The sequence below is a fragment of the Erythrolamprus reginae genome, chromosome 11, assembly GCF_031021105.1.
Source record: "Erythrolamprus reginae isolate rEryReg1 chromosome 11, rEryReg1.hap1, whole genome shotgun sequence".
In the NCBI taxonomy this organism is placed as follows: domain Eukaryota; kingdom Metazoa; phylum Chordata; class Lepidosauria; order Squamata; family Dipsadidae; genus Erythrolamprus; species Erythrolamprus reginae.
In genome coordinates, this window is record NC_091960.1 from 29,426,001 (window position 1) to 29,444,592 (window position 18,592).

Genomic DNA, 18,592 nt, shown 5'->3' on the forward strand with positions numbered 1-18,592 from the left:
CTCTCTGATGTCTACGCTTCAGCCAGCTTGAAATCCACTGAACTATCCAGGGATTAAGTCCAATTTTCACTAATTTATCTATCAGCTCCACAATCCGGATCCTCATTTTACCCAGCTCGGAGGGCTGGAAGGCTAAGTCAACCTTGAGCCGGTGTTGAGATTTGAACCGCTGACCTGCAGATCTAGCAGTCAGCTTTATTGGCCTGCAGTATACTCCATTTATTGTTCTTTATCAATGCATAACTTTACACAGCGTTTTGATGATAATTTTTCATAATTTTTATTTTAAACAATGTGGATTAACTTGGTACTCTATTTATAGAGAGTGGTACATAGTGTCTAGTCAGTATTTCCCAACTTTGGCAACTTGAAGATATTTGGACTTCAATTCTCAGAATTCCACAGCCAGCATTTGCTGGCTGGGGAATTCTGGGAGTTGAAGTCCAAATATCTTCAAGTTGCCAAGGTTGGGAAACACTGGTCTAGATGACTCATGTTTTGACATACTACAGAATGTATCTTTGTATGTTCATGCCTCCTCTTAAACATTTTTTTTAAAAGTCATTCATGCACTTGTTTTATTAATTCAATTTATTATATTTATTAAGTGTTTCAGCTGATACTTCATAACATATACTGCTTCGATGAAAGTGAACTGTGATTTTTCCTGCAGCTTCCCTAAGCGTTCCTATAGAGTTAAATAGATATTTTTAGATAATCTGAAAGAGCAACAAAGCAGCTGATCCATGGTTTTTATTTTTATTTTTTATTCACCTTAAGTGCATTTTGCAAGCTGCTTTCAGCCACAGCATTATCTGCTGCTGTCTGCAAGGCATGAATAATATTACGGCTTTAACGTATTTGATCTTTGGAGTCACATTTTAATGCCTCCTCGATGTATAACTGCAATTGAGCCCAGAAGTTGGGTTGTAAGTTGTAAATTCAGGTAGTCGTTAAGCATGACCTGATATGACCGGACTAAATTTTATGAACATTTTAAGACCGTCATAAAGTGAGTCAGCATGGTTCTCAAGGTTATTAAATGAATCCAGCATATCCAGTTCTTTTTTTTGCCGTTTTCTGCAGAAAAATACATCAAAAATCTCAGTCACACGGCTGCTGGGTGTTTCAGCTTGTCATTAAATACAGGTCAGTTCCCAAGCACTTGAAATAATAATAATAATAATAATAATAATAATAATAATAATTATTATTATTATTATTATTATTATTATTATATTTGTATGCTGCCCTCTACGAAGACTCAGAGCGGCTCACAACAATAACAACAATGTGACAAATCCAATATATTAAAAAGACATATAAAAACCATTATTAAAACCATGCAACACAATCATACCATACATAAACAATATAAGCCCAGGGGTATCTCAAATTCCCTATGCCTGACTACATAGGAGAATCTTCATTAGCTTATGAAAGGCAAGGAGGGTGGGGGCGGTTCTAATTTCCGGGGGGGGGAGTTGATTCTAGAGAGCGGGGCCACCACAGAGAAGGCTCTCCCCCTGGGGCCCGCCAGACGACATTGTTTAGTCGACGGGACCCGGAAAAGGCCAACTCTGTGGGACCTTATCGGTTGATGGGATTCGTGCGGCAGAAGACGGTTCCGAAGGTATGCAGGACTTGATTATTAGTCCCGGGAATTATTTTCTTCCTTCCTTGGGAGTTCCACCTTGGGATATTTAATCTTGGTGGGGAAGCACCAACCATGGAGAGCAGAAATTTACTCTTCTCCCCCTCCCCTTTTCTCTTTCATCTATGGATCCAAATGAAGAGTTGGACCTACCCAGTGACCGACCCATTAAAATAACCCATTTTTTCCTTGAGGTCTACATTGTACTTTGCCTCTGCTATATTTTGCACTACTGCAAGTAAGTGGCTCCTGATCGGGGTAGTGGCGTCACCACAACCTTGGGAGTTCGACCTTGGGATATTTAATCTTGGTGGGGAAGCACCAACTATGGAGAGCAGAAATTTACTCTTCTCCCCCTCCCCTTTTCTCTTTCAGCTATGAATCCACCAAGTGACCTAGCCTTTAAAGTCACCATCTTGGTCCTTGTTACAGACATATTTTTTTTGCCTGTGGTTTCTTTTGCGCTACTGCAAGTAGGTGGCTCCTGATCGGGGGAGTGCTGTCACAACAACCAAGGGAGGCCTGGGGCCCTGGAAAGCCCCCCCCCCAAATCCTGGTTGGGCTACTAGGAGGAAGGATAGACTCCCTTGGGATATTTAATCTTGGTGGGGAAGCACCATCCATGGAGAGCAGAAATTTACTCCCCCCCCCTTTTCTCTTTCAGCCATGGAGCCAGAAAAAGATGCAGCCACAATAGTCACCATTACCATCTTTGTGGCCTACTTTATCATTTGTCTCTGGCAAATTTTGCGCTATTGCAAGTAAGTGGCTCCTGATCGGGGTAGTGGCGTCACCACAACCTTGGGAGTTCCACCTTGGGATATTTAATCTTGGTGGGGAAGCACCAACTATGGAGAGCCATGGAAAACGAGACATTTTTCGTTGTGACGATTCTGCTGATCGTTTTATACGTGGTCTTCTGTCTCTGGCACCTTTTGCGGTTTTGCAAGTAAGTGGCTCCTGATTGGGGTAGTGGTGTCACCACAACTGAGGGAGGCCTGGGGCCCTGGAAAGCCCCCCCCCAAATCCTGGTTCGGCCAATAGGAGGAAGGATAGACTCCCTTGGGGCTGGAAGGGACCTTGAAGGTCTTCTAGCCCAACCCCCAATCTATAAGAATGAGCTTTGTTATCCTTGTGGAGAAAGCAATGGACAACTCACTGGTATTTTGTTCTTTTCAATCCACCGAAGAAGGTTTCAGGAAGTACCACCGGAAACACCAATTTAAGATGTGGAGGCCCACATCATTTACGTGGCACCCTACATCTCTGACCCCGCCCATCCCCACCTCTCCCTGATTCATGAGGAGGATGTCAGACCTCTTCCTGAAATACACGACAATGTGATGGTTGGTAAGTGTTTGCACTAGTGCTATATTTTGCACTACTGCAAGTAAGTGGCTCTTGATCGGAGAAGTGGCGTCACCACAACCTTGGGAGTTCCACCTTGGGATATTTAATCTTGGTGGAGAAGCACCAACCACGGAGAACAGAAATTTACTCTTCTCCCCCCCCCCTTTTCTCTCACATTGTCGACCAGGGAGATGTGGGAATTGATGGATTCCGGGATGAGGATCGAAATTGATGGTTGTTGCAAAGGCCGCTCCGCCAGTTGCCTCCGTTGCCCGATTCCTGGCATAGAAAATCGAACGGAGAGAGGGGGAGCTTCATCCGGAAGACAGAATGTAAAAACTACAAGAAAATTCCCCCCCACCTCGCGCGCGGGCGCCCCAGATCCCTCCATCGTTCCTCCCATTGTTTGAAATCTCTGAACCGCAGTTGGTTCGAAGATTTGAAATCCGGTCGAGGTCGAGAGTAAGGCAAAAGGTGGCGATTTCGTGCTAAGACCCATTTTCTGTGCGAGCGATGAATGGGATCGTACTGCCATCTGCTGGACAAACCACGGCATTGCTCCCTCACAAATGAGTAGAAAACCCACTTCGGCCCAGCTCCGTTCCCGGAAGGGGCTCTTTGGAAGGACCAGGTGTCGCTCTAAGGGAAAGAATCGGCTGACCCAATGAAAGTGAACGCGAAGCCACGATATTTCTTCATCTGGAAAAAATGGACATCTGACTTCCTTAGCGGCCGCGTGTCACTGAAAATGGCTACGCGTGTCAGTGCTGACACGCGTATCATAGGTTCGCCATCACTGGTTTATGGGATTCCCATCCAGAAGAGGTCGTGACAGCTGTCAGCCTGGATAGCTTCAAGGCAGGATTAGACAGATTCAGGGAGGCCAAGTGTTTCGGTGAGCCTTTAATGTGAATTTGGTGGCTTATTTATCCTTTTGTTTCTTTCTCCATTATTAAAATATTCAATCTGTGCTTTTTTTGCCCAGGGTCTGATGACAGCGACCATCACATTGTCGAGCAGGGAGATGTGGGAATTGGAGGCTTCCGGGATGAGGATCAAAATTGATCGATGTCACCTCTACATCTTCACCTGCTGGTTCTGGTGACACTTGCTACCCCTGTAAATAGTTTTTGTAAATAGTTTGTAATTTAATTTAAATATAGTTTCAAATGTTAAAAAGGGAAAGGGGAAAGGGGGTCCATAATCTTGGTGGGGAAGCACCAACCACGGAGAACAGAAATTTACTCTTCTCCCCCTCCCCATTTCTCTTTCAGCCATGGAAAATGAGAGATTTTTCGTCGTGACGATTCTGATGCTGGTTGGATACCTGTTCATCTGTCTCTGGCACCTTTTGCGGTTTTGCAAGTAAGTGGCTCCTGATCGGTGTAGTGGCGTCACCACAACTGAGGGAGGCCTGGGGCCCTGGAAAGCCCCCCCCCCAAATCCTGGTTGGGCCAATAGGAGGAAGGATAGACTCCCTTGGGGCTGGAAGGGACCTTGAAGGTCTTCTAGCCCAACCCCCAATCTATAAGAATGAGCTTTGTTATCCTTGTGGAGAAAGCAATGGACCACTCACTGGTATTTTGTTCTTTTCAATCCACCGAAGGCATCAGGAAGTACCACCGGAAACACCTATTGAAGATGTGGAGGCCCACATCATTTACGTGGCACCCTACATCTCCGACCCCGCCCGTCCTCACCTCTCCCTGATTCACGAGGAGGATGTGAGACCTCTTCCTGAAATACACGACAACGTGATGGTTGGTAAGTGTTTGCACTAAGTTGGTCATCAATTTTTCTTTATTTTTCTATCTGAAATATATTCTGTTTTTATTGTTGGTGTTATTTAATTCTCCCAGTATTTTGTGCATTTGCATTTCCTGTTTTGGGTAGGGGTGCTTGGAGGATGGAAGCTAGCGGGAAAGAGAAGTAGGAGCCTTTTATGTGAATTTGGTTGCTCGGTTTTTTTCTAATCCTTTTGTTTCTCTCTTCATTATTAAAATATTCAATCTGTGCTTTTTTTGCCCAGGGTCAGATGACAGCGACCATCACATTGTCGAGCAGGGAGATGTGGGAATTGGAGGCTTCCGGGATGAGGATCAATATTGATCAATGTCACCTCCACATCTTCACCTGCTCGTTCTGGTGACACTTGCAACCCTTTCTCTTTTTTTTGTAAATAGTTTGTAATTTAATTTAAAAATAGTTTATTAAGTTTCAAATGGTGAAAGGGGAAAAGGGGGTCCATAAATTGTAAATAGTTTTTATTTAGTTTCTGATTTAATAAGGATATAGAAAATGTACTATTTGTTATATATGCATTGACATTTGTATGGATATGTATTGAAAATAAAATCCCCCCAAAAAGGTGGCAGGACCTGGCTTGAAAAGGGAGATGTGGGAATTGATGGATTCCGGGGTGAGGATCAAAATTGACGGCTGTCGCCTCCATCACCTGCTGGTTCTGGTGACACTTGAAACCCCTTCTCTTTTTTTGTAAATAGTTTGTAATTTAATTTAAAAATAGTTTATTAAGTTTCAAATGGTAAAAAGGGAAAGGGGAAAAGGGGGTCCATAAAGTGTAAATAGTTTTTATTCAGTTTCTGATTTAATAAATAAGGATATAGAAATGGAAAATATTGGCTAATGTACTATTTGTTATATATGCATTGACATTTGTATGGATATGGGTTGAAAATAAAAATTTAAAGAAAAAGAAAAAGGTGGCAGGACCTTAGGCGCAGCGTCTGCCGTCTCTCCATAAGGGAACAGGAGAAGGTGCAAAAAAGGGCCACAAGGAGGATCCAGGAAATGGAGCCCCTCCCTTGGGAAACCAGGTTGCAACCCCTCGGTCTCTTCAGCCTTGAAAGGCGGCGTTTAAAGGGCGACTTGGTCGAAGGGTTTAAAATCATGCAGGGGGCAGAAAAGGTGGATTGAGAAAAATTCTTTTCTCTTTCCCTCTTCTGCAATTCTTTTCTCTATCACACATTACTAGGAGGAGGGGGCTCTCCGTAAAGCTCACGGGTAAGAAAGCGAGGACAAATCAAGGGAAATATTTCTTCACCCAGAGGGTCCTTGGTTTATGGCAGTGATGGGCAACCTTTTGAGCTTGATGTGTCAAAATTCGCCAAAAAACCGAGCATAACTCGGGTGGTGTGTCACCTTGAGAAAAAAAACATAATTTTGTGCTAAAAGTGTCTGGTAACCAATTCCAGGCACTCCAAATTTCCTGTTCATAGTGGCACTCCTCTTGATTATCCAAGCGTCACCTTTCTAGATTCTCAAGCTTTGACCTCAAGTCAACAAAGAAGCTTCGCGGAGTCTTACTTTCACTTTGCGGAATAGTCGCCGGACTCTTTTTTAAAAAAAAACTCCTGCAGGAGAGGGAGGGGCGCCCTTGCCCCAAAGACTCACTGAAACGGCGAATTCTCACGTCAATTGCAGGTTATTTCCAGAAGCCTGGGACAGATATCCTTCAAAAGAAGGGGAAAGACGGGAGGGAAGGAGGAGGCAAAAGGAGGAAGGGAGAGAGCAGAGGGAAGAAGGAAGGAAAGAAGGAAGGAGAGAGAAAGAATAGTAAGAAGGAAGGAAGACAGAAAGAAAGAAAGAAAGAAAGAAAGAAGGAGAGAGAGAGAAAGGGAGAGAAAGAAAGGAAGCAAAGAAAGAAAGATGGTAGGAAGTTAGATAGAAAGAAAAAGAGAGAGAGATGGAAAAAATGAAGGAAGGACGGAAGGAAAGAGAGAATGAAAGAGAGAAAAAAGAAGTAAGGAAAGAAAGAAAAAGAAGGAAGGAAGGAGAGAGAGAGAGAAAAGAAAAGTAAGAAGGAAGGAAGATAGAAAAAAACAAAGTGGGAGAGAGAGAAAGAGAGAGAAACAAAGGAAAGAAAGAAAGATGGTAGGAAGACAGAAAGAAAGAGACAGAGAGAGAAGGAAGGAGAGAGAGAGAGAAAGAAAGAGAAAAAGAGAGAAAGAAAGAAAGAAAAAAAGAAAGATCCCATGGGCTTTGAAAAGGGGGGTGTGCGTCGAAGGGCAGCCCAGCCTCTCTCTTTCCGGAGAGAAGCGGGAATAGCCCGAAGAGCAAGGCTATCTCCAGCCCGCGCCCAGCTGAAGCTGTGGAAAGAAAGCAAAGGCCGCTCCGACAGTTGCCTCCGTTGCCCGATTGCTGGCATAGAAAATCGAACGGAGAGAGGGGGAGCTTCATCCGGAAGAGGGAATGTAAGAGCTACAACAAGATTCCCCCCCACCTCACGCGCGGGCGCCCCAGATCCCTCCATCGTTCCTCCCATTGTTTGAAATCTCTGAACCGCAGTTGGTTCGAAGATTTGAAATCCGGTCGAGGTCGAGAGTAAGGCAAAAGGCGGCGATTTCGTGCTAAGACCCATTTTCTGCGCGAGCGATGAATGGGATCGTAGTGCCATCTGCTGGACAAACCGTGGCATTGCTCCCTCGCAAATGAGTAGAAAACCCACTTCGGCCCAGCTCCGTTCCCGGAAGGGGCTCTTTGGAAGGAACAGGTTTCGCTCTAAGGGAAAGAATCGGCTCACCCAGTGAAAGTGAACGCGAAGCCACGATATTTCTTCATCTGGAAAAAATGGACATCTGACTTCCTTAGCGGCCGCGTGTCACTGAAAATGGCTACGCGTGTCAGTGCTGACACGCGTATCATAGGTTCGCCATCACTGGTTTATGGGATTCCCATCCAGAAGAGGTCATGACAGCTGTCAGCCTGGATAGTTTCAAGGCAGGATTAGACAGATTCAGGGAGGCCAAGTGTTTCGGTGGTTATTGAAACGGATGTCCATATGCCGCCCCTATGGTGGTTGAGGCAGGCAGGGTTCCCCTGGGTCCCATTTGTTGGGGGTCGAGGGAAAGGGAGGCTTTTTCCTTCTCTTTCTGCTCAGAATCCCCATGGACAATTGGTGGACCACTGGGTGACACAGAATGCTGGACTCGATGTGATTTGGCCTGATTCAGCATGGCTCTTCTTAGATTATTATGTCCGTAGAGGCGATCTTGCTCTGGCTTGGGCTGCAGCTGGGACGGTTCCTGTCGAATGGGCCATATGTGGGCCTCTGATTCCCCCCTTGGCTTTTCTGCTGAATACGAGGCTTCTCCGTGGACCGCTCAGGTCTGGGATCCTGGGAGAACCCTGCTGCAGCTCTAGATCCCCCCAAGTGACGGAGGGAGCTTTGCAAGACGTGATGCAACCGGGGCTTCGGCCTGGGGAGCCCCAACTGGGGAGGCAAGGGAGGTTGCTGCTGTTCTTGAGGACTTGGGACTTTGGATTGAGGGGTAGGAGGAAGCTGTGGGGCGTCTCCAGAGGTGGGCTGCTAAGGGGGAACGGTGACGTTTGCTCGTGCGTGCTAGCAGAGTCCAGTGCAATTCTACTACCGCACCTGGGCAGTGTCTGCACGGGATTTTGTTACCTGCCCAGGGGCAGTGGCAGAATTGCCCTGGACTCCGCCAGCACTCAGGGCCACAAGGGGGAACACACCTGACCGTACCCCCTTAGCAACCCATCTCTGGGTAGAGTCTCTGCCAAGGTCGGATGAGTTGGAAAGGTGGGGGCTGGTGAGGGGGGAGGAAGAGAGCCAGCACTGGGCTGTCAGTCTCGCCCTCTTTCTCCATCTTGGCCCATTTAAGAGGAGGGCTGGGCTTCCCCACCCGGAACTCCCCGGCCTGCACGGCCCCTCTTCCCTCCCGGCCCTCCAAGTGAGCCCAGAGGTCCCTTCGCCTCTGCTGCCTGGGAGACGCTGCGAGGCCCAGTCCAGTGGGTGTCTGGGGGGTCTGTATTAGTGAATTATTACCAGTATCTCTGGTCTATCATCTGGATATTTAACAACAGCAGCACTGCAAACTAGTGGCTGATGACCGGTCCTTGCACTGATAATAGCTGCTGGATCCCCACAGTCATGGGATCACAGTTTGGGGGTTTGTCAATGAGCCGGGATCACGTGATCGCCCTTTGCAACCTTCACCGCTGGTGGCCCCCCGGGGGGAAAAAGGGGAGCAAGGGAGGCCCAGGTCAGGAGGAGCTGTCCAGCAGGGAGACACCCCAGGGTAGCTTTCCCAGGCGATGGAGAGGTGGACACAGCTGGCAAGGCTTCTCTTCGGTGGGGATGATGGATTAGGGCAGGGATGGCCAACCTTTTTTTCCTCAGGTGCCGAAAGCCCGTGGGTGTGCGCTATTGTGCATGCGCGAGTGCCCACCCCCAGAATTGAAGGCCTGGGGAGGCCGAGAACAGCTTCCCCTGCCTTCCAGAGGCCCTCTGGAGGCTGGAAATGGCCTCTTTCCCAACTTTGCTGGGCCCAGTAGGCTCGTGTTCCCCAGGCTACAAAGGCTTCTCCCCAAAGGCTCACTGGAAGACCCCTGATTCAGGTGACCCGGAGGGTGCAGGTAAACCCCCAGGGGGCCTCTAGGCATCCCAGAAAACCCAAAATTTGCCTTCCCAATGCTCACCACCCAATGACTCTGCAAAGAGGAGAAACCTTTCCATTCCCCACCATTCAGTCAGAACTGAAGAAGCTTCTTATATGAGAAGCAAAAGGTTTTCAAGGGGGAAAACCTCCCAAAATCCCTTTTTTGAAAAGCCCCTTTGGGATCTGGGCTGACTGGGGCTTCTGGGGTCCCTCCCGTCCCTGAAGAAGGAAAAGGGGTGAAGGGGAAGAGCCGTTCTTTTCGGCTGCCCCTCGGGTCTGGGGCCTGAGCTTCCCTTGGCAAATAGGAGTGGAACCTGCCAGGCCTGCTTGGGGGGAATCCGGGTTTTGCCATGGGGGGTGGATATGATTGGATGGCCTAGTCCATGGACACAGGTGGGCTTGGGTGGTCACTTCTGGGGGAGCCCCACAGTGCCTGGCCATCCGAGGGTCCACATTCGGGGCTCTGCTTCGTGACCCAGGGGAGAACTCCAAAGGGGGCTTATCCGTGGCCTTCCATCCCTGAGCAGGGGGGGATCTGTGCGTTGGCTGCCAGGGCTGGTTGTTGGCAGTTTCAGTGGGGCAGAATTATGCAGAATATGACAGAGTTTGAAGGGACCTTGGAGGTCTTCTAGTCCAACCCCTCGCTTAGGCAGGACCCCATGGATTCCCCTCTGCTGAGCGCCACTCAACTCTTAACCTTCCCTTGTGAGCTGAAGGGGGGGGATTCCAAGGGAGGGAGGGGTCACAGATTGAGCAGAGGCAGACATGTTGTTTGATGTCTAGGTTACCTGGGTACCTGGATTAATAATAATAATAATAATTTATTAGGTTTGTACGCCGCCCCTCTCCGGAGACTCGGATTATGTTGGGATTCTATTCAGTTATTCACTTTTAGTGGTTGGAGTGAGAAGGAAGGCGAGAGGTGTTGGCCCTGCAAGAGGAAGAATCACAGCCACAAAGAAAGACCGAGTGGGAAGCAGGACTTGATTTTTTGGTCCCGGGAATTTTATTTCCTTCCATGGGAGTTCCACCTTGGGATATTTAATCTTGGTGGGGAAGCACCATCCAGGGAGAGCAGAAATTTACTCTTCTCCCCCTCCCCTTTTCTCTTTCAGCCATGGAGCTAAATACAGCCACAATAGTCACAATTACAATCTTGGTGGCGTATATTTTGATCTGTCTGTGGCACCTTTTATGCTATTGCAAGTAAGTGGCTCCTGATCGGGGTAGTGGCGTCACCACAACTGAGGGAGGCCTGGGGCCCTGGAAAGCCCCCCCCCCAAATCCTGGTTGGGCCAATAGGAGGAAGGATAGACCCCCTTGGGGCTGGAAGGGACCTTGAAGGTCTTCTATCCCAACCCCCAATCTATAAGAATGAGCTTTGTTATCCTTGTGGAGAAAGCAATGGACCACTCACTGGTATTTTGTTCTTTTCAATCCACCGAAGGTTTCAGGAAGCACCACCGGAAACACCAATTGAAGATGTGGAGGCCCACATCATTTACGTGGCACCCTACATCCCAGACCCCTCCCATCCCCACCTCTCCCTGATTCATGAGGAGGATGTCAGACCTCTTCCTGAAATACATGACAATGTGATGATTGGTAAGTGTTTGCACTAGTGCTATATTTTTTGTGCATTTGCATTTCTTGTTTTGGGTAGGGGTGCTTGGAGGATGGAAGCTAGCGGGAAAGAGAAGTAGAAGCCTTTAATGTGAATTTGGTTGCTTATTTATCCTTTTGTTTCTTTCTTCATTATTAAAATATTCAATCTGTGCTTTTTTTGCCCAGGGTCAGATGACAGCGACCATCACATTGTCGAGCAGGGAGATGCGGGAATTGGAGGCTTCCGGGATGAGGATCAACATTGATCGATGTCACCTCCACATCTTCACCTGCTGGTTCTGGTGACACTTGCAACCCCTTCTCTTTTTTTTGTAAATAGTTTGTAATTTAATTTAAAAATAGTTTATTCAGTTTCAAATGGTGAAAGGGGAAAAGGGGGTCCATAAATTGTAAATAGTTTTTATTTAGTATCTGATTTAATAAATAAGGATATAGAAAATGTACTATTTGTTATATATACATTGACATTTGTATGGATATGTATTGAAAATAAAATCCCCCCAAAAAGGTGGCAGGACCTGGCTTGAAAAGGGTGTCACCCAGAGGGGGGGCTGCTAAGGTGCGCTCGCTCTGAATGCTGGCGGAGCCCAGTACAATTACACTACTGCACCTGGGCAGGTAGCAAAATTGCGCGCGGACACGCAGGTGCACCCGTGGCCCAGGTGCAGAATGCTGAGCAGGACTTGATTTTTGGTCCCGGGAATTTTTTTCCTTCCATGTGAGTTCCACCTTGGGATATTTAATCTTGGTGTTGAAGAGTTTTACATCATCGGCGAAAAGGACACAGTTGCTTGTGATGTAACCGCAAAGGTCATTGATGTAGAGAATGAAGAGCGTTGGTCCCAGTACACTACCTTGGGGAACACCGCTTTTAACTGGGACGGGGGTGGATATGGTGCTTCCTATTTTGACCACTTGTTGTCTGTTTGACAGGAATGCTGTAATCCATCTGTGGAGGGATCCTGAGATGCCATAGGATTTGAGTTTTAGGAGTAGTTTGTCGTGGATCACTGAATCAAAGGCTTTGCAGAAGTCAATATAAATTGCATCTGTAGATTTCCCTTGATCTAGATGAGTTGTCCATATATTTTTGCAGTGGAGGAGCTGCAGGTTGCAGGATAGGTTTTTTCTGAAACCATATTGTTTGTTAGAGAGCAAATTATTAGTTTCTAAATGGAGAGTAATTGATTTGTTTATCATTGATTCCATGACTTTGCATGGGACGCAGCATAGTGAAATTGGTCTGTAGTTATCTACAAGAGAGGGGTCTCCTTTTTTGAAGATGGGGATGACCATTGCTTTCGACCATAGCTTAGGAAGTGTGCTGGTTCTGAAGGAGTTTTCAAAAATTATGCTTAGTGGTTCAGCTATGGCAGAAGAGAGCTTTTTTAGGAAGTATGCACATAGACCATCTGGTCCGACTGATAGAGAAGGTTTAAGGTCACGTGATGCTTTTTCAACTTGGTCTTCAGTGAAGTCTACTTGGGTTAAGTCGTTGAGGGAGTTTGAGGTGCGATTGATGAAATTGGGGAATGAGTCATTGCTGTTAACAAAGACAGAGCCAAAGAAAGAGTTTGTAATTTAATTTAAAAATAGTGTATTCAGTTTCAAACGGTGAAAGGGGAAAAGGGAGTCCATAAATTGTAAATAGTTTTTATTCAGTTTTTGATTTAATAAATAAGAATATAGAAAGAATATAGAAAATGTACTATTTGTTATATATGCATTGACATTTGTATGGATATGTATTGAAAATAAAATCCCCCCCAAAAAGGTGGCAGGACCTGGCTTGAAAAGGGTGTCACCCAGAGGGGGGGCTGCTAAGGTGCGCTCGCTCTGAGTGCTAGCAGAGCCCAGTAGAATTACACTACTGCACCTGGGCAGGTAGCAAAGTTGCGTACGGACACGCAGGTGCACCCGTGGCCCAGGTGCAGAATGGTGAGCAGGACTTGATTTTTGATTTTTTGTAAAATAACCCATTTTTTCCTTGGGGTCTACATTGCACTTTGCCACTGCTATATTTTGTACTACTGGAAGTAAGTGGCTCTTGATCGGAGGAGTGGCGTCACCACAACCTTGGGAGTTCCATCTTGGGATATTTAATCTTGGTGGGGAAGCACCATCCATGGAGAGCAGAAATTTACTCTCCCCCCCACCCTTTTTCTCTTTCAGCCATGGAGCCAGAAAAAGATGCAGCCACAATAGTCACAATTACCATCTTTGTGGCCTACTTTTTCATTTGTCTCTGGCAAATTTTGCGCTATTGCCAGTAAGTGGCTCCTGATCGGGGTACTGGCGTCACCACAACCTTGGGAGTTCCACCTTGGGATATTGAATCTTGATGGGGAAGCACCAACTATGGAGAGCAGAAATTTACTCTTCTCCCCCTCCCCTTTTCTCTTTCAGCCATGGAAAACGAGAGGTTTTTTGTGGTGACGATTCTTATGAATGGTCTCTGGCACCTTTTGCGGTTTTGCAAGTAAGTGGCTCCTGATCGGGGTAGTGGTGTCACCACAACCAAGGGAGGCCTGGCGCCCTGGAAAGCCCCCCCCCACAAAAAAATCCTGGTTGGGCCAATAGGAGGAAGGATAGACTCCCTTGGGGCTGGAAGGGACCTTGAAGGTCTTCTAGCCCAACCCCCAATCTATAAGAATGAGCTTTGTTATCCTTGTGGAGAAAGCAATGGACCACTCACTGATATTTTGTTCTTTTCAATCCACCGAAGAAGGTTTCAGGAAGTACCACCGGAAACACCTATTAAAGATGTGGAGGCCCACATCATTTACGTGGCACCCTACATCCCAGACCCCTCCCATCCCCACCTCCCCCTGATTCATGAGGAGGATGTCAGACCTCTTCCTGAAATACACGACAACGTGATGGTTGGTAAGTGTTTGCGCTAAGTTGGTCATCAATTTTTCTTTATTTTTCTATCTGAAATTTATTCTGTTTTTATTGTTGGTGTTATTTAATTCTCCCAGTATTTTGTGCATTTGCATTTCCTGTTTTGGGTAGGGGTGCTTGGAGGATGGAAGCTAGCGGGAAAGAAAAGTTGAGCCTTTAATGTGAATTTGGTTGCTCGGTTTTTTTCTAATCCTTTTGTTTCTCTCTTCATTATTAAAATATTCAATCTGTGCTTTTTTTGCCCAGGGTCAGATGACAGCGACCATCACATTGTCGAGCAGGGAGATGTGGGAATTGATGGATTCCGGGATGAGGATCAACATTGATGGTTGTTGCCTCCTCATCTTCACCCACTGGTTCTGGTGACACTTATTCTCCCCCCCACTTTTCTCTTTCAGCTATGGATCCAAATGAAGAGTTGGACCTACCCAGTGACCGACCCATTAAAATAACCCATTTTTTCCTTGGGGTCTACATGGTACTTTGCCTCTGCTATATTTTGCACTGCTGCAAGTAAGTGGCTCTTGATCGGAGGAGTGGCGTCACCAGAACCTTGGGTAGGGGTGCTTGGAGGATGGAAGCTAGCGGGAAAGAACAGTAGGAGCCTTTAATTTATTCTTTTGTTTCTTTCTCCATTATTAAAATATTCAATCTGCGCTTTTTTTGCCCAGCGTCAGATGACAGCGATCAACACATTGTCGAGCAGGGAGATGTGGGAATTGGAGACTTCCGGGATGAGGATCCAAACTGATGGTTGTCGCCTCATCTTCACCTACTGGTTGTGGTGACACTTGCAACCCCTTCTCTTTTTTTTGTAAATAGTTTGTAATTTAATTTAAAAATAGTTTATTCAGTTTCAAATGGGGAAAGGGGAAAGGGGTGTCCATAAAGTGTAAATAGTTTTTATTCAGTTTCTGATTTAATAAATAAGGATATAGAAATGGAAAATATGGACTAATGTGCTATTTGTTATATATGCATTGACATTTGTATGGATACAGTGAACCCTCGAGTTTCGCGTCCTCGAGCATCGCGAAAGGGCTATTTCGCTATTTTAAAGCAATTGTTACCATCTCGATCCTCGCGAACGCTACATCACGATTTTCCGGAAAATTTTTTTAAAAAAAAAAAAATACGTGCTTGGTTTTTCCCGCCCGATGACGTCACGCGTCATTGCTGGTTGGCCGAAATCTCGGCCAATCAGCTTTGCCATTGCAATCAGTTTTGCAACTTTTGCAAAAGTTTTTGCAGCCGTTCCTTCGAGCCGTTCCTTCGAGCCTTCGAGCCGTTCCTTCGAGCCGTTTCTTCGAGCCGTTCCTTCGAGCTGTGTCTTCCATCTGTGCCTTGGAGTTGTTGTGCTTTGCATCTGTGTCTGGGATCTGTTCCTTGGATCTGTGTCTGGGATCTGTTTCTTGAATCTGTGTCTGGGATCTGTTTCTTGGATCTGTTTGTGAAGACTTCTTTGAAGATGGCACCTAAACGTTCCATGCGGAGTGGAGGCGGCGGCGATGCTAAAAAGACCCGGAAGATGCTGACAATCAAGGAAAAGATTGAACTGTTGGACATGCTGAAAGCGGGACATTCTAATGTAGAGGTTGGTCGCCATTATGGGCTCAACGAATCGACTGTGCGATACATTAAGAAAGATGAGAAGAAGATAAGGCAAACTTCTCTGATATCATTCAACAAGGCTGCCAAAAGAGTAGTGATGCCTAGAAACAAACGCCTTATGAAGATGGAAGCTGGTTTGTCTGTGTGGCTAGAAGACTGCCGAAAAAAGAGCATTGCTTTGGATACGAACACTATCCGAACCAAGGCGCAGCAATTGTACAACCGTCTTGAAGACACAGATGCAGATGGGGTAGACCGAGGTAAGGAATGGTGTTTTTTATAAGTGTATTTAAGTGTTTTTTAAGGAAGGAGGGAGGTAGGGAAGGGGGGAGAGAAAGGAAGGAGGGATGGATGGAAGGAAGGAGGGAGAGAAAGGAAGGAGGGATGGATGGAAGGAAGGAGGGAGAGAAAGGAAGGAGGGATGGATGGAAGGAAGGACTGTATGCTTTCATTCAAGTCACTTCTCTCTCCCTTTCCTGTCATTCTCTGTAGATGAAGGCGCTGATGACCCTGGAGACCCCCAGCCGTCAACATCTTCTGCTTCTTCAGCCTCAGCCCCAGCCACATTCACAGCAAGCAAAGGGTGGTTTGAGAAATTTCAACGGCACTATGGCCTGAAGAGTGTGTCATTGCACGGAGAAGCTGCCTCAGCAGATACAGGTGCAGCCGAAAACTTTGTCCAGGGCACGTTTAAAGACCTAATTGCAGAAGGGGGCTACCTTCCAGAACAGGTGTTCAACATGGACGAAACAGGCCTGTTCTGGAAGAGGATGCCTTCAAGGACTTTCTTGATGCAAGATGAAGCCAAAGCCCCTGGCTTTAAGGCCATGAAAGATCGGGTGACTTTGATCATGTGTGGGAATGCAGCAGGCTTTTTGCTGAAGCCAGGGCTAATCTATAGGTCACGAAATCCAAGAGCCCTCAAGAACAGAAATAAGAATTCATTGCCAGTGTACTGGATGCATAATCCTAAAGCATGGATTACAAAACCCCTCACGCGGGACTGGTTTCATCAGTGCTTCATCCCACAGGTGCAGGTTTATTTGGCTGCCAAAGGACTCAATTTCAAAGTGCTTCTCCTAATGGACAATGCGGGAGGCCATGATCACCTGGAACATGAACATGATGGGGTGCAAGTCGAATTCTTGCCACCAAACACCACATCGCTTATCCAGCCAATGGATCAAGGTGTTATCCGCGCATTTAAGGCACTGTACATGCGCAATTCTCTTGCAAGCATCGTGGAAGCAATGGATGCTGATGCAAACTTCACATTGAAGGCCTACTGGCGTCAGTACACAATTGCATCTTGTCTGACGAACATTCAGAGTGCCTTAATGGATATGAAGTCACAGACAATGAATGCCTGCTGGAAGAAATTGTGGCCAGAAGTGGTGCATGCTCACAGGGGATTTGCTCCCGAAGAAATTCAAGATGCTGCAGTCCAGAACTCTGTGAAGCTGGCACAGGCACTGGGTGGAGAAGGCTTCGTTGACATGACACCAGAGGAAGTCAATGGTTTGCTTGATGAGCATGGCCTACCGCTGACAGACAGAGATCTGGAGGAGCTGACCAGGTCAGCGAGTGAAAAAGAGGAGGAAGAGGGAGCTGAACAAGCTGAGGAACAAGAAGATGTTGGCCTAACGCTTGAGCGGCTTGCAGAAATGAACAAAGCTGCTGCAAATCTCCAACGCATGGCGGAACTTTGGGATCCCCACATGACTCGCTATTTTCAATTTAAGGCCTCCCTTGACAACACCATTGCACCATACAGAGCCTTGTTAGCCAAGGAAAAGAAAAAGCGCCAACAACTGCCCATAACTATGTTTGTCACGAAAACCAAGAGGTCTGTCACACCATCACCTGCAGCGTCCATTGTAGACATGGTGATAGAAGAAGATCCCGATTTATCCTAGTTATGCTAACCCCCCCCCCAAAAATGTAAAACTGTAAATAAATATTTTTGTTATTTCTATCAGGATGACTAAGTGTGTTATTCAATGTGTACAGTACAGGTACAGGTACAGGTAGAGGTACAGTACAGTACATTAAGGGGATGGGAAATGGTAATTTGTGGGTTGACAGTGTTGGGACTAAGTGGCATAGAGAAGAATGAATGAATGACTGAGTGAATGAAATTCAAACACAGGTGAGGGCTGGGGTTTTTTATTCTGTCATTGTTTAAGTGCTTTTTACGAAGCAACTTGGTTGGGCAGTGCAAAAAACCTGGTTACAAATGAAGTTTGGAATCACAAAGTAAAGTTTCCTCACTGAGAGCTAGCAACTTGGTTGGGCAGGGCAAAAAACCTGGTTAAAAATGAAGTTTGGAATCACAAAGTAAAGTTTCCTCACTGAGAGCTAGCAACTTGGTTGGGCAGTGCAAAAAACCTGGTTACAAATGAAGTTTGGAATCACAAAGTAAAGTTTCCTCACTGAGAGCTAGCAACTTGGTTGGGCAGTGCAAAAAACCTGGTTACAAATGAAGTTTGGAATCACAAAGTAAAGTTTCCTCACTGAGAGCTAGCAACTTGGTTGGGCAGTGCAAAAAACCTGGTTACAAATGAAGTTTGGAATCACAAAGTAAAGTTTCCTCACTGAGAGCTAGCAACTTGATTGGGCAGGGCAAAAAACCTGGTTAAAAATGAAGTTTGGAATCACAAAGTAAAGTTTCCTCACTGAGAGCTAGCAACTTGGTTGGGCAGGGCAAAAAACCTGGTTACAAATGAAGTTTGGAATCACAAAGTAAAGTTTCCTCACTGAGAGCTAGCAACTTGGTTGGGCAGGGCAAAAAACCTGGTTACAAATGAAGTTTGGAATCACAAAGTAAAGTTTCCTCACTGAGAGCTAGCAACTTGGTTGGGCAGGGCAAAAAACCTGGTTAAAAATGAAGTTTGGAATCACAAAGTAAAGTTTCCTCACTGAGAGCTAGCAACTTGGTTGGGCAGTGCAAAAAACCTGGTTACAAATGAAGTTTGGAATCACAAAGTAAAGTTTCCTCACTGTGAGCTAGCAACTTGGTTGGGCAGTG

The 18,592-nt window shown here is 46.2% G+C and overlaps 1 protein-coding gene across 1 annotated transcript; it reads left to right on the forward strand.

The window, feature by feature from the left end:
• The first annotated feature begins 15,684 nt into the window (after positions 1 to 15,684).
• On the forward strand, positions 15,685 to 17,489 carry LOC139173951 (tigger transposable element-derived protein 1-like). Its single transcript, XM_070763922.1, has 2 exons — positions 15,685 to 15,824; positions 16,057 to 17,489. The coding sequence occupies exons 1-2, from the start codon at positions 15,689 to 15,691 to the stop codon at positions 17,478 to 17,480; spliced, it is 1,560 nt and encodes a 519-aa protein (XP_070620023.1). The 5' UTR covers positions 15,685 to 15,688; the 3' UTR covers positions 17,481 to 17,489.
• Positions 17,490 to 18,592: the final 1,103 nt, after the last annotated feature.